Below are 15,459 nucleotides of genomic sequence, written 5' to 3'. Positions count from 1 at the left end.
AAATTTTTAAAAAATGGCAAAGAATTGTTAATTTGGTTATCTTCTCTAATCTTTTAATACTCATTTGATGCCCAGTAGACAACTGTTTTTGTGGCACTAGAGATTTAAACCAGAGATGCTCTAACACTAAGCCTCACACTCAGCCAATTTTACTTTTTTAAATTTTGAAACAAGGTCTTGCTAAATTGCACAAGCTAGCCTAGCACTTGCAATCCTATCTCAGGCCCCTGAGTAGCTGGAATTACAAACCTGAGCAACCCCAGATAATGTTAACAATTTTTCGAGGGCCATTTTTGTTGTCATCATGGTTGTCATCACAATAACTAAGCCTTAATAAGCACTTACTACATTACGATTAGTAAGATGTATGAAATCTTTCTTTTTTTTGGGTACAGGATTGAAGCCAGGAGTGTTTTACCATGGCGCTACATCTCTACTCCTTTTACATTTCAAGACAAATTCTTGTTAAATAGCTGAAGCTGGCTTTGAACTTGCAATCATCCTGCCCCAAATGCCTAAATTGCTGGAATTATAGGTGTGTGCCACCATGCCCAGCTGTATTAACCCTTAATCCTCACAACAACCCCATGTAGTAGTTTTCTTATTATCCATTTTAGAGGAAAAAAATCCCAACCACTTAAAAGTCAAATCAGATTGACTATATCTACCTCTCTTATGAGCAATGCTCAATTTTTAATAAGTGACTTCAGCCAGTTATTGGTGGTACATGCCTGTAATCTGGGGCAGGATGATTGTAAGTTCAAGGCCAGCTGCAGCTATTTAACAAAAAATTGTCTCAAAATATAAAAAGGAGTAGGGATATAGCGCCATGGTAAAACATCCTGGCTTCAATCCCTAATACCAAAAAAAAAAAAAGAAAGTTTTAATACATCTTACTATCTTGCTACCGTAATGTACTAAGTGCTTAGTAAGGGTTAGGTATTATGATGATAAACCAGCACTTGGGAGCCTGAGGCAGAAGGATTGCAAGTTCAAAGACAGCTTCAGCAACTTAGCCACCCTAAGCCATCCCCTTAGTGAGACCCTGACTCAAAATAAAAAATAATAAGGGCTGGGAATGTCACTTGGTGATTAAGCACCCTGGGTTCAACCCCTGACGCCAAAATCCAACCAAACAACTTTAGATTCATCCTATGAGTTCACAAAACATTTAAAGAACTTTATAAGAGACAATTTCTCTAATTAAATTCAGAGAGAGAAAAACTTTTGACCTGCTAATTATCTGTAATTCCTATAATTAGCTATTTGGTTATCAAACTTGAGATACATATATACCAACTTCTATGTTATCAAATCAGCTTATTTATTTATTTATTTTTGGTACTGAGGACTGAACCCAGGGCATTTAACCACTGAGCCATATCCCCAGCCCTTTTTCTTTTGAGACAGGGCATCACTAAGTTGCTAAGGCTGGCTTTGAACTTGTGATCCTCTTGCCTCAGCTGCCCCAGCTTCTTGAGAAATTGGGATTATAGGTATACCCCACCATGTCTGGCAAGTCAGCTGAACTTTTAAGTGAAGTGCTCTGGATTCATGGATATTCCTTGAATTAATAAGGAATGTATTTTCCCCCTCTCATTAGCAACAACAGGTCTCTATCTAGTCACATAAATTTCATTAGAGAAATACCATGCCTGGTTATTGACCTCAAAGCTTGGAGTTGGTGAACATACTAATGTTCATTTTTCCTGTGTGAATCACAAAAACATGAAATAATCTAATTAAAAATAGGCAAAGGATCTGAACAGGTATTTCTCCAAAGAAACCATGCAAAGGCTCAATAGCACATGAAAAGGTATTTAACATCTTTAGTCGTCAGAGAAGCACAAACCAAAATCATAAGGGGTTACCATTTCATACCCATTAGTATGGCTGTTATCCAAAATGAAAAAATAATTAGACTATGTGGAAATAGGAAATCTTTATGCATTGCAGGTGGAAAGCAGTGTGGCAGTTCCCCCCTAATGAAACAATTACCTTATGATTCAGCAATTCAACTTAGGATATATACATGAAAGAACTAAAAGCAGGAATCTAAGATACATGTACATTCATGTTCACAGCAACATTACTCACAATAGCCAAAAAGTGGATATAACATATGGCCATTGACAAATGAATAGATAAACAGAATATGATCTATACATAATACAATAGAATAACTGACCTTAAAAAGAAGGAAATTTGGACACATTCTTCATCATCAATGAACAATGAAGGTATTACACCAAGTGAAATAAATCAGTCATAAAAGGACAAACACCGTATGATCCTCCTTTTATGAAATACCTAGCTAGACAGTCCATTTCATAAAAACAGAAAATAGGATGGTAGTTGCCAAGGGCAGAGGGGAAGTATGGACAATTAGTTTCCTGGGTATAGTTTCAGTTTGGGAAGATGAAAAAAGTTTGGAGCTGGATGGCACCAATGTTTGCAAAACAATGTCAATGTACTTAAATGAACTGAATTACTGGTACACTTCAAAATAAATTCTATCCATTCTTTTGATTAAGGATTTCCATTATCAGATACTACTGATAAGCTGAATGGGATCTATTAGTTAATGTAATATACAATAAACTATAAAAATCTGGGGGCTGGGGATGTGGCTCAACCGATAGCGTGCTCGCCTGGCATGCATGAGGCCTGGGTTCGATCCTCAGCACCACATACAAACAAAGATGTTGTGTCTGCCGAGAACTAAAAAGTAAATATTAAAAATTCTCTCTCTCTCTCTCTCTCTCCCCCCTCTGTTAAAAAAAAAAAAAAAAAAAAAAATCTGGATTTTTTTTTTTTTCCTGGGGATCGAATGCAGGGCCAGGGCATGCTAGGCACATATTCTACCACTGAGTTACATCTCCAGCCCTGCAAAACCTGGATCTTTTGATCCAGCCTATAAACCAGAGAACCTATCTTATTTCTAACACAGCTCACATAGAACTGTTGTTATAAAGGTACTAACACAGCATGTACGCTATTTTTTCTTAAAAGGCAAATTAAAAGGCGGTCGCACAAACAATAGTATGTTACATTTAGTAAATTAATCATGATGCTAACTAACCTTTGTGTGTCTTCCATCTCTTTCACTAGACGGTCTAAAGTATTTGTATAAGTTCCACTATGAACATACTCCTAAAACAAGAAGAAAATTCAGAAATCCTTTACAACATATCTTCATAGAAGATCTGAGGTGTTTTAAGCTATTCTGAGTATTAAAGATTACTTTCTATTTCAATAACAAAGGCCAGGGTGAGATCTTTTTTAAAGGAGAATTTTCATGCTTTAAATCTAGTATTTTATACTGCAGGCAATTTGCTTTTATCATCTATTAGAAAAGGCATGGCTTATAAAACCCTGCTAGCCTTAGGATCTGATTGTAAACACCCAAAGGCTCTATAGTTACCCTATCTTTACTTCTAAGTTTTATTTTAGTGAAACCAAACTAATCTTTAGGTGTTACCATGAAATATAAACACCTTCCCCACCAAATTTTACAGACATCTTAGAATTCAGCTTACTCCCATGATAGAATGAAGCAATTTATAAATAAAATTGCACACCACAATTAACAACATTTCTACACTCTACCTTCATTTACAGCAGTGGTCTCCAAAGCAGGGGGTGTGCAAGGTGATCCATTGGGGTGCAGGAAGAAAATAATAGAACTTCTATTTATATGGAACTTCTATAGAAACTCCAATAGAACTTACTCTATAGTAACTTCTATATAACTTTAATAGGAAAATACTTATTTTTTTTCTTTCTTTTTAAATTCTGTTTTTGCATATGCTTTAGAAAGTACACGATATTATTATAGTGGTACATGTATATAATCTATCAGTATACATATATATGTTGGGGTACATGCTCAAATTTTTTTTTTTACTAAAAAAGTGTGATCAAATAAGCTTGGAGACCACTGATATGGGAAACTCAATTACTAAACAAGAATTATACTAGTTTTGGTCTAACTAGGAGTTATAATAAATACTGAATTTTAAAGTAAGTTTTAACAACCTATCTTCCTTCACTAATCCATCTTTTCAAGTAAATATAAATGTCACAGAACTACTTACTGTATAGTCTGATGACTGAGATCTAAGCCCCTTAGAAAGAGCAGGAGGCTTTCCTGAAGTTGCAGGAGTCTGTCTGAAGTTCAAAGCCATTATTTCTTCCAGTGATTTTAAGGTTTCCTCTTCCTCATCACTGTCTAGGTTATAACCTAAACTTTCTTCATCACTATCAAAATCACCCCTTAATTTTCTTTTCAGTGCACTGCTACCTGCATTGGAATTTCCTGAACTCTCTTTATCTGAAGGGGCTTTATCTGAAGGTTCTGTAGGGCTTGGGATACATGGCACAACTTCCAAAGCAGCTGAGGGAGACTTTGTAGAAGTGCCACATTCTGAACGTAAAGATCCCCCAGTAATTTTCCCTGAAGATACATTAGAATCAGCCTTATTAGTCTTTGCTTTGTGTTCCTTGTGTTTGGAGGATTCTGTAGAATGCCCAGAACATTCTTTAGATGAGGAACGCTCTTTATCTTTTTTAGGAACTGGAAGAGTGCAATTTTTAGCATTTAATGGTACCCGAGAAGAACCAGCACTTGGAACATGGGAGAGCAAAGGTAGAAGTTTTGTCTCTTTTGATGTCACAGAGCTAGCAGTTTTATTTTTCTGAAGGTTGCTAGCCTTTTTAATTGTAGATTTTTCCTGAGGTAAAGATAACTGGGGTTTCTGTATCTTAGTCTCTTTGGTACTCGCCACACGGATTTGGTCACTGTTCCTGGAAGAATGGTAGCCAGAATTTGAAGGTGCTAAGCTTGTGGAGGAGTGATCAGTTTCATCATTTGGTTCCTTGGATATATCTTCCAAGCGCAGCACACCACCAGGTGTCTTCAGTGCAATATGTCTTATAAATTTTTCTCTCTGATGTGGTCCGTCAGGACGCTTCTCAAGGACGGACTCTTTTGCTTTCGGTATTACAGATTCTCTTGTGCTTTTCAGATCTGAGTCCACAGAGTTCCTTTTTCTCTTGTCAGGGAATTTATTCTTAGAACCTGCTAAAAATAATTTTTTTTCAGATTAGTGAAAAGTATACTGTCCTAAGTTCAGCTTATTCACTAAGTATCTAGAATACACTGAAAAAAATGTTTAAGTTTTAATACTATAGGCTGAGATTATTCATCATATATGGAATGAGCAAAGAGCCATTTATTTATCAATTGATAGATACTGGTATCCAAGAAATTCAGAGCTAATAACAAACATTCACTTTCATTCCAAGGCTATTAAACATTCGCTACCTTAGTAGAATTAAAGTCACCACTCCCTAAAACATAAAAAAAAAAACCCCATATTTATACCTATGAAAGGGTTTTAAAAGCACTTTGGATATTCTCTCAAGTACAGAACACTACCTGGTTACAGAATAAATTCTATATTTAAAAGTATTGCACCAGCCTGGGAATGTGGTTCAGTGGCAGAGCACTTGCAATCCCCAATACTACAAAAATAATAAAATAAAAGTATAGTACCTTCAGACACATAAAGGATAAGTAGTTGCAGATAGATTATTATGTTGTTATTAATTTTTGGTACCAGGGATTGAACCTAGGATGCATAACCCTTGGGCCACATTCCCAGTGCTTATTATTTTTAAAATAAAAATAATATATTGTTTTATTTACAGGGTCTTGCTAAATTGCTTACAACCTCACTAAATTGCTGAGGCTGGCCTTGAACTTGCAATCTTCCTGCCTCAGCCTCCTGAGCCATTGGATTAAAGGTATGTGACACTATCCAGCAAGGCAGACTTATATATTTAAATTTCTCATTTAAAAATAAATTTACCCATGTTCCCCCTCAATAGTTTAATTAGTATTTATTCTTCCCCATATATCCCTTTAGTCTTCAGCCATGTTATAGGTTGCATTGTGTCCCCACAAAATAACATATTATCTGATGTACAACATGTGATCAGAATGTGATCTTGAAAATATGATCTTTATAGGCAAAAATGAATTAAAATGAGGATTTATCCAAGAGGATATGCAAACTGTTTATGGAAAATATTTAGAGGCTGGAATTGTGGCTCAGTGGTACAGCGCTTGCTTGGCATGTGTGAGGCCCTGGGTTCGATCCTCAACACATATAAATAAATAAATATCCATTGACGATCAAAAAAATATTAAAAAAAAAATGTTTAGGGCAAGTCAGTTTTTTAAAAAATCTATAATTAGATGGAAATAAACTGGTACTACAGGTAGGCTCCCCTTTTGTAAGATTTCAAGGGCAGATTAATTGCAAAATTTCCATGTTTTTTTTTTTGACACTCCTTGTAGTGCCTATAGAATGTTTTACCCTTTTTTTAGTGTCCGGCAATATATAAAATATTCAAAGAGAGATTGAGTTTTTAAGAAAAGGAAAAAGCCAATGTTTTTTTTTCTTTTCTCTGTAGTACTGAATCAAATCCAAGAGTGTTCTGCCAATGAGCTACATTTCCAGCCCTTTGAGACAGGGTCTCACTAAGTTGCTATGGCTGGCCTTGATCTTGTGATCCTCCTGCCTCAGCTTCCCAAATCGCTGGACCTGATTCCAATTTACATTAATAAGGGATTTGGGATTGAGTTCATAAAAAATATTCAATGTTCACTAATAAGAGATTGGTTATTAATAAATTATCAAAGATACTAGGGATGGATTAAATTTGATCTCAAGAATGCAACCAAAGGACAAGGCCCTGGAAGACCAAAAAGCTAAATGCCTACTCTACCAACATTTCTAAAATTCTTATACTTGTGTGAGTATAATAATCATGTGATTTTGTATGTCATCACATATGATAAATGGAATACCAGTAAGATAGACAAGACATACCATTTGTTTGGTTTTTTTGTTTGTTTTGGGGGGGGGGGTTGGTACCAGGGAATTGAGCCCAGGAGTGCTTACCCACTGAGCCACATACCCAGACCTTTTTATTTTTCATTTTGAGACATGGTCTCACTAAGTTGCTTCAAGTCTCACTAAATTGCTCAGACTGACTTGCAATCTTCCTGCCTGAGCCTCTTGAGCCACTGTGATTTACAGGTGTGTGCCAATGTGCCAAGCTCCATTTGTAATTTTTGGGGGGTATGGGGGATTAAACTCAGGGGCACTAAGCCACTAAGCCACATCCCCAGCCCTATTTTGTATTTTATTTAGAGAAAGGGGCTCACTGAGTTGCTTAGCCTCGCTTTTGCTGAGTCTGGCTTTGAACTCACGATCCTCCTGCTTTAGCCTCCAACGCCACCAGTCCATTTGTATTTTTAATTTCACAAAGAATAAGGTCTGGTACACAGTCAGTGCTCAATAAATGTTAACTATTATCATCATATCCACTGTATCTTACTGAATAGAATCTAAAGTTCAGTTTTCAAAGTTTGTACTTACAGTAGGGAAAAAACTTGATATACTTTAAAAATTACTGAGTTAACAGTAACTATGCATTTTCTCAGTCAGTAGATACTTTTAGTACTTTTAGATACAGAACACTTATCTTAAAAATGTCCTTGAAAATTGATATTTAAAAGGCATGTTTGTATCTGAAAAATTAAGAAACACTATTTTGAATCATGGGTAGTAGTTTCAACCCTATATAAAGTATCTTCAACATAACACCAAGACCCGCCCCCTTGTCACAATTCCAAGAATATAGGATTAAGCTTCTTGATATATCCAGGGATTCAGAAATAGAACACTGAATACTAATGAGATATACATTGTTAGAACTGACCGTGGAGAGACAGAACTGTCAAGAGGAACCAGATCATGCATGCTAAATTCAAGGACTATTCTTTTTTTTAATATAATTTTACCAAAATCTTAATTAATTAACCTGAAACACTTAGTTGATTTCTAGGAAGGGAACTGAATATTTAGGCAGATTTGTTTAAAAAGCAATACCACTAAGCTGCAAATTTATCTAATAATTTGCAAATTTAAATTTGATTCTACCTGAATTAGGTTCCCATGAATCAGAAGAGGATCTTTTTCTTGAGAGATGTCCATTTTCCTATTTGGAAAATGAAAAAAAAAAAAAAAAAATTAGGAAATTGGGACAATAAATATGAAGTTTTCTTCCTAACATTTAAAACATAGATTTCTAGTCTAAATAAAGGAAATATCTGTATTTGGAGGTAACATCTAAGTTCTAAATAAAATGTTTAAAGATCTTAAGATTTAAAATGAAGGTATGTATTGGGGATGTAGCTCAAGGTAGAGCTTTTGCTTTACCTAGGGTTTCAGCATAGCAGGCAAGAGCTCTACTACTGTGAGCTAAATAAATAAAAAGTAGGGCATTTATATTACAAAAATATAATATACGCTTTGAAACTTCTGTTTAAGGTCTAAAGTACCACCAAACACTGAAATCTATAAAAATGGTCCAAATCTTACTTATGTTGACTATTAACAAATCTCACTGATAAAGACAACAAACTTCTTGCAAACAGTAATGCACAAAGCACCAATCTCTATTTATTCCTGGAATGTCATAGTTTATTTGTGGCCTGTCTGGTTTTAAAAGTTCAGCTTATCAATATTCCATTTTGACATCTGACTTTTCTTTATTTGCTCTGTGAGAAGCACTTTGAAATTAACAACTTGACTTTTTCTGGAGAAAGGTATAGCTTTTATGCTAATCTAAATTCACTCTATGTAGAAAAGAAAAATCTGAGATAAGATGAATGTGGACAATTTTCAAATCACCCTCATCATCTGTTTTCCAAGACCCATACACAATATATAATCTAAACCACTGCTTCTTAAACTTTAAGGTGCATCTGGAAGGCTCATTAATTGAAGACTGCTGGGCTTTTATCTCCACAGTTTTTGATTTTAGTGGGCCTGGGTAGGATCCGAGACTGCATTCCTACAAGTTCCCAGGTAATGGCTGCACCTGCTCCAGGGGACATTCTGAGAATCAGTACTCTAAACCATTTTCTGTTGTCTTTGATTTGCCATTCCTTGAATAACTCCCTTCAGCATATCCTAACTTAAAAACAGCTTTATTTGCCTAAAAGTTCAAAAAATGGTACTTTCCTTAAAAAGATCTTTGTTCCTGGTCTGAAAAAATTAAAGGAAGAATTTAATGAAGGACCGTTGGAAGAAACCTAATGAATACAGCTTCTACACAAACTATGTATCAGTATCTCCTTAAAAATATCAACATATATAGGGCTAGGATTGTGGCTTAAAGGTAGAGCGATTGCCTAGCAGGCGTGAGGCACACTGGGTTTGATCCTCAGCACCACGTAAAGATACTGTGTCCACCTGTAACTAAAAACAAATATTTAAAGAAAAAAAATTAACACATCACAATTATTAAATACTTTGATATAGTAGTGGGAAAACTAGTTCAGTAATTATCGCACATACCAGATTTGAAAGATTACTCTTTCCAGGTATGACATCATTATGTTTACTTTGTTCCTGCCTCGGTGTACATTTTCTTCCCACGCTAGAAGATTTTAAGGAAAGACTGCTTGCTTCAGAGAAAGAATTTTCTGAGTTGATTTTTTGCTCCATTTGCTCCTTTCTCAACCTCTTCAGCTCCCGTTCTCTGCAGTAAGAAGCTAGTGACAACTGGAACTTAGCTCCCAGTGGGCTTTCTCCTGGGTGGTGTCTGGATAGGCTGCTCCGGCTACTAAGACTTCTGGAGCCATTCTTGAAGATTTCGGCTTCTCTCACCATGGCCTGCTTTTTAGAGTCTGAATTCGCCTTGCCTCGATCTCTGTCACTCTTCTCCCTGCTATTTTCATGAGTGAACAGTGATTTCCTTCTCTCTGGAGACCGATGTTTTTTCTTTAGTGACTTCATCTCTTTTGACAAGCGATATGAAGAAGGAACATAGATATTTGTTCCTTTGGATAAATATTTGGAGCCTAGTGACACACAAGGTTGACGTGACTCATGTACATCACGATCTTTATGATGCTCTTTATTAACACCTTTCATGAGAGCTTCTAAAATAGGACTTTTCTCTGATGACACCCTTTTGGGTTTAGATTTTTTTGGTGAGGATGGTTTCCTTTCAAATTGCTCTGTCCCAGTAATGGACAATCCACTTCCTCCATATTTGATGTTTGATTTTTGTGGAGAATCCAACATATGTCTATCTGAATAGCCAATTAAAACACATTAAAAATAACACAACTGATGCTTTATATTTATCTTAATTATCAAAGTTAAAAATACTTAAATGCATTAGTTATCACAAAAATTATCAAACAAATAATACATGGGTAAAAATACACATTTTATGGTATAATGCAAGAATGTATAAAACCAAAAAGACTGTTTAGAACTTGTTTATCTTTGTTTAAAAAAACTGTATCTCATTAAAACATTATTATTTTCAATTTTGAACACTATGTTTAATCAAAGTTTAGAGTAGGTTTAAAATTGAACCCATCTCTCTCTTAACCTCCAAAATAGCCCCCCCAAAAGTATTAACAGTATACATACCTTGTTTTGAAGCTTGTTTGAAGAAATCTATAATTGAATGCTTCCTGAAAATAAAAGCATAACTAATATGGTATCACATAGGCAAATATTAAAATCTCAAAATTCAGATTAAATGAAAAATGTTAGATTTATAGAATATTAGCTAGATTTCACTATCTGGTTTAAATATGGCAATCATGCTTTGCTAAGCTGAAAAATTATTGAAAATTCATCACTCTACATGAGCTTAAAACAACTAAGATCTATATAATCTATAGTACTATTAAAGTAGTAAGATTGGAGTGTAAGTCTAGAGAATTGGTGTAGAGTGCTTCTTAGTACTGATTGATACTCAGTAGAATGGAAGATCATAGGGATAGGCATCTTATTCTGTTTATTGGTATTCTCTAGTGATTCATACAAAATAGCACTCAAAAATCCAAATGAAAAATGTAGATTGTAAAAATGAACTAAAACCTAAACAGAATCTCACAATGAGAGAAGAAAGCAAATGGTAGGATGGTAGTATGAGTGATCTGGTTGATCTGGGGAGGCAGTTGTTAAAAAATGTTTATTTCAACTTTTTTGGTATTTAAAATTGAAGAAGAATGTGCTAGGCAAAGGCAGAAAGAATCAAGTACTAAGCTCATACTACTCTCTTTATACACTACAGTAAGGTGTCAATAGCAAAAATTGTAGACTTTACAAATAGTGTTTCAAATTTTTTTATTTTATCATCTAAGACTCTTTAGGATATTCTCAAAAATAACACCAAGAAAAAAGCAAAACAAGAAGAAATGAAAGTTAATAGGTAAAAAATAATAAAAACAAATTGCTTAATTTTTAGTGACTTCTGTATCTTAAATTAGGCACAAAATGAAATAGGACTATATTGCCAGAATTTGTGTTCTGATTTGTTCACATATTTAGAGATACAAAAAGGAGGATCTTGGGACTGGGGATGTGGCTCATTTGGTAGAGTGCTTGCCCAGCATGCACAAGTTCAATCCCCAGCACCACAAAAAAAAAACAAGACAAAACAAAACAAAACAAAAAAAACGGGGGTGGGTGGGTGGGGCAGTGGGCCGGGAGATGGTGTATGCAGAGCAAAAAAATTAAGTTTCTGGTCAGGTATGGTGGCACATGCCTGTAATTTAGATCTCAGAAAGCTAAAGCAGGAGGATCACAAGTTCAAATCAGCCTAGGCAACTTAGAGAGAAGCTGTCTCAAAAAAGGAAAGGGTCTGGGGAAGTAGCTCAGTGGCAGAGTGCCTCTGGTTTAAAAAGTTTGAACATGCAGCTCATAATGAAGCACCCCATGTTTCAATTCCCCATACCAGAACAACAAAAACTTCTGGCAAATTTTGCTAAAATGTATTCATTTTGCTGAAAAAAAATAAGCACAGACTACCAGTTTCTCTAAACACTTATACACTATGAAGATGGACTACTCGGTGAAAACCTGAACAATTCAAACCCAAGGTTAACTTTGTACACTTTATTGGTCACGTTAGAACAAAAAGTGCACCTTTGCTGTTTTACTGAGAAGGTCCACCATATTTATTTTGAGGTATTGGTGGAAAACCTAAGTGGTTATGAGATGAATATGAGTGACAGGTTATGGAGGAATATATGCATTTATTTACAGAAAATAAACTGTATTAGGTAAATTTTACCACAGAGTAAAGAAAGAAGAGATAGAGGGTCTAAAAGGGGAGAAACATGATTCCTTGTTACTGGTGGAGGAGAGATGCAAAAAAACCCAGAAGCAGCTAATTCAAAACAAGATATATTAAATATGTTTTATCTTAATTACAAAACATAACATTGTATCTTTCCCCTAAAGTATTAGATCTCAGGCTCCTTTTCAATGAATACATTAGTAAGACAAAAATGACTTTGGATAAAACATGAGTAACCTGTAAAAATACCATGAATGTAACTTTCAAGAGATATAGTTCCCTTAGCTCATCGGCACAGAAGTGTCCACTACTTATTTATAACTGGTTAAAAAAATTTTTTTAACAGCTTCACAAACCCTTATCTGAAACTCTTGGAGCCAAATGGATGTTTTATTGGATTTTAGAAAGGACATAATTTGATGTATTATACAAAGTCCCCAGTGGCTTCCAGTGCTGCAACCTGTAATCAAGCACATTAATATTTCTCCAGCAAAACTTATTAATATTCACACTTAATGGAATAAAGTCCATAAATAGCCTTCCATTAGGTCCGGTAAGGTTGATTGCCAATAAGATGTGGTGTCAAAACTTAACGAAAACGTTTCATTTTCTTAACTTGCTGGCTTTCGGATTAAGACAAGGGATTGTGGATCTGTACCACAATATCAGACCATGAATTTACTGTTAAAATCGTTACAAGCTTTTAAACTTAAAATAAAAGACAGTACCAAGTTCGTAGAGAATTTAAGTATGTTTTATTGTCAGAGGATGTCATTTGATAAAACTCCCCATCTCATTACATAGCTCCCACACAATCTTTACAAAAAAAATTGGCCTCTTGGAGAGGCACAAAGTAACTGAAAGAGAAAACAATCACATTCCAAATCTGCATGCTCTTTTTTAAAGGTATGAATTGTCGTATACACTGGACTATAAAGTAATTCGTGGGTTTTTTTCGTCACATCTTACATAATTTCACCCACAATATAGAAAAAGGTTCATACTAAACCAACAGGATCAGAACTGCGAACGTACAGAAAACGACCTAAACATGCATCAAGGAGTTAGGGCCCCAGCCAAGCTCTCCGAAAGGACAAAACTCGCGTTCTACCAAAGGCGGGCTCTCCGTAGCCATTCAGACTGGTGGTCACTAGACCAAGAGCAGCTCCCCAACCACAGAAAAGAAAACTCCAACTCCCAGAAGCCCCCGCGCGGAGGCGGGGCGAGGGTTTGCCAGGCCCCGGAACTCTAAGGCCGGAGCTCGCGGAGGATGGCGGGAACTGAAGAGCGGCCGTCTGTAGTCCTACCCTCATACCCTTGCCCCCGCGACCCGGCCCCTTCTCAAGCCCTCTGCACGGTACCTGTCCCCAGGACTCTCTGTTCTCTTTCCCGCTGCAGCAGGGGCGGTACTACCGGGTCTCAGATGGCAGCGCGGGGGCGACGACCCCGGGGCTGGGGATGAGGGGAAACCTGGCCTAGCGGGCATGCAGCGCCTTGTCATGTCGGCGCCGCTGGCGACGGCGGCATGAGCTGTGGCTGGAGAAGTTGGGTGTGTGGTTGCCGTCTTGTTGCTGGGACTCGGGGAGGCTGTCGGAACAGAGGTGGGCGGCACCCCCTTCTCTCTTCATGGCGGTTCTCTCTCTTCGGAAGTGACTCCGGTGTGAGCGGGAAGGAACCTGAGGACCAGTTGGGGGCGGGTCTTACTTGAGGACTGGATTTCTGATTGGCTTGGACGGGGGTCATTCTGTTGGTGGCGCAATAAAAAGCTGTAACCTCTCAGGAGGGGGCGGGACTTCAGAAGGGGGAGGGGAGGAAGAAAACTGCCCTCCCCACACCGTCACGTGTGCCTAGGGCGCGCGCCCAGGCGTCGGGGCTGCGTCCGCCTTGGCCCCCAGAGCGGGGGCGGAAAGGCTCGGGCTGCTGCGCACTGGGGGTGCGGGCGGCTGCAGCTGGTGACGCCCGCCTAGTGGAGGGCGAGGGGTGAGGTTTGCAGAAGCAAAGCGGGGAACCCTTAGCTGCCCTTAAGTTAAAATGGCCAGCAGTTGGACTTCTGTGTCACACATTGTGCCTCACAAATCTTGAGTTGCTTATTACATCGTCACTTAAACATATTAGGCCAAAATGTCATAATGTTGTCACGAGTTTCTCAGTAGTCTCCATAGGCCAATCTGAAGACGTGTCCGTTCAAAGAAAAAAAAAAATTGAAATACAGTTTTTATTCCACACAAAAAGATTTTGTTTCTCGAATTATCCATGAAGTTCCTGCAGCAAACTTCTTTAAAGATTTTTGAAAGGAACATGGGGTGGGCTTTCAAATTACCCCTAGTAGTTATGGACAGCATAGAATAGTAAAAATTGACAGCAGTCTCCAAATCCTACTTTGTGATGGGCTTGTGCTTTGGAGGCTGTTAGCTAGGGTTTTCCTTACAAATTGAGAGACTGCTCAGAATACCTAAGCCTCAGTTTCAACGTCTATACAGTGGGTATATTTTTTTCTGCACAGCTATAAATAATAAGAAATAAGCAATGTAAAGTGCACAGTTCAGATTCTTTCATGTAATCAAAATTGAGTAAGTTATGGTTCTCTTTTCTTTGTCCTCCAGTTAGATTTTTGCAGTGAATTTAATTACCCATAACAGGGCAATTATGTTTCGGTTACTATTAAGAACCAAAATATCATCCTTGAGGATGGCCATGCTTTAATCGACAGGGCTGTTCAACCAATTGGATAGAACAGAAATAACAAAAGAATTTGAACAGGTCTTTCAAGTTTATTGTACTGAGATTGAACTGCTTCTATGGTTAAGCATGCCTGACTGACCTGAGGTTCACCTCTTTCTCTTCCCTAGTAATTCTCAGGAGAAAGAATTAACGAGGGAATCAAGTAGCCAACAGGCTGCAAAGTAGAGGGTAGAAGATAAACAGTGAACATACAGGTCTTTCATCCAAAAAATTTATGTGCAGAGCTCTATATGAGGTAGTGGTAGTTGTAAGAAAGGAAAAAACAAAATAAAGGTACTTTTCTGCTCCAAATAACTGAGAATTGATTATCCTGTTTTGATATAAGCATTGTTCTTACATTTAAAAAGGAACATAATAGGTGCTGAAAATGTGTTAAAATGAACAATGGCTTATACATTTGTTTATTAAGGGCTTTTTGCATATATGGTTTCCTATCTCTTGATTTAGTGCTTTCTGTTGGATGTGTCTGCACTAGGAAGTCCCTTCTTTTATAACAGAACACATCTACAAAACATTTAATCCAAATCACTT

At 37.0% G+C, this 15,459-nt stretch overlaps 1 protein-coding gene across 3 annotated transcripts in view; it reads right to left on the bottom strand.

The window, feature by feature from the left end:
• The window catches only part of Slf2 (SMC5/6 complex localization factor 2), a 50,351-nt gene extending 36,529 nt beyond the window's left edge, over positions 1–13,822 (bottom strand). For 2 of the 3 annotated variants that reach the window (XR_013088774.1, XM_076834233.1), the window contains exons 1-6: positions 13,548–13,822; positions 10,527–10,570; positions 9,438–10,177; positions 8,016–8,073; positions 4,098–5,083; positions 3,083–3,153 (exon numbers count right to left, since the gene is read on the bottom strand). Coding sequence is in view for 2 of the 3 variants with exons in the window: in XM_076834233.1 (XP_076690348.1) it covers positions 3,083–3,153; positions 4,098–5,083; positions 8,016–8,073; positions 9,438–10,177; positions 10,527–10,570; positions 13,548–13,687 (2,039 nt within the window). In the remaining variant the exon portion in view is untranslated. The remainder of the gene's footprint in view (positions 1–3,082; positions 3,154–4,097; positions 5,084–8,015; positions 8,074–9,437; positions 10,178–10,526; positions 10,571–13,547) is intronic. The other variant, XM_076834234.1, reaches the window with a different exon arrangement.
• Between the last annotated feature and the right edge of the window lie 1,637 nt (positions 13,823–15,459).

The sequence above is a fragment of the Callospermophilus lateralis genome, chromosome 15, assembly GCF_048772815.1.
Source record: "Callospermophilus lateralis isolate mCalLat2 chromosome 15, mCalLat2.hap1, whole genome shotgun sequence".
NCBI lineage: Eukaryota > Metazoa > Chordata > Mammalia > Rodentia > Sciuridae > Callospermophilus > Callospermophilus lateralis.
The sequence above is the reverse complement of the archived record's forward strand: the minus strand, read 5'-3'. Positions and strand labels throughout refer to the sequence as shown.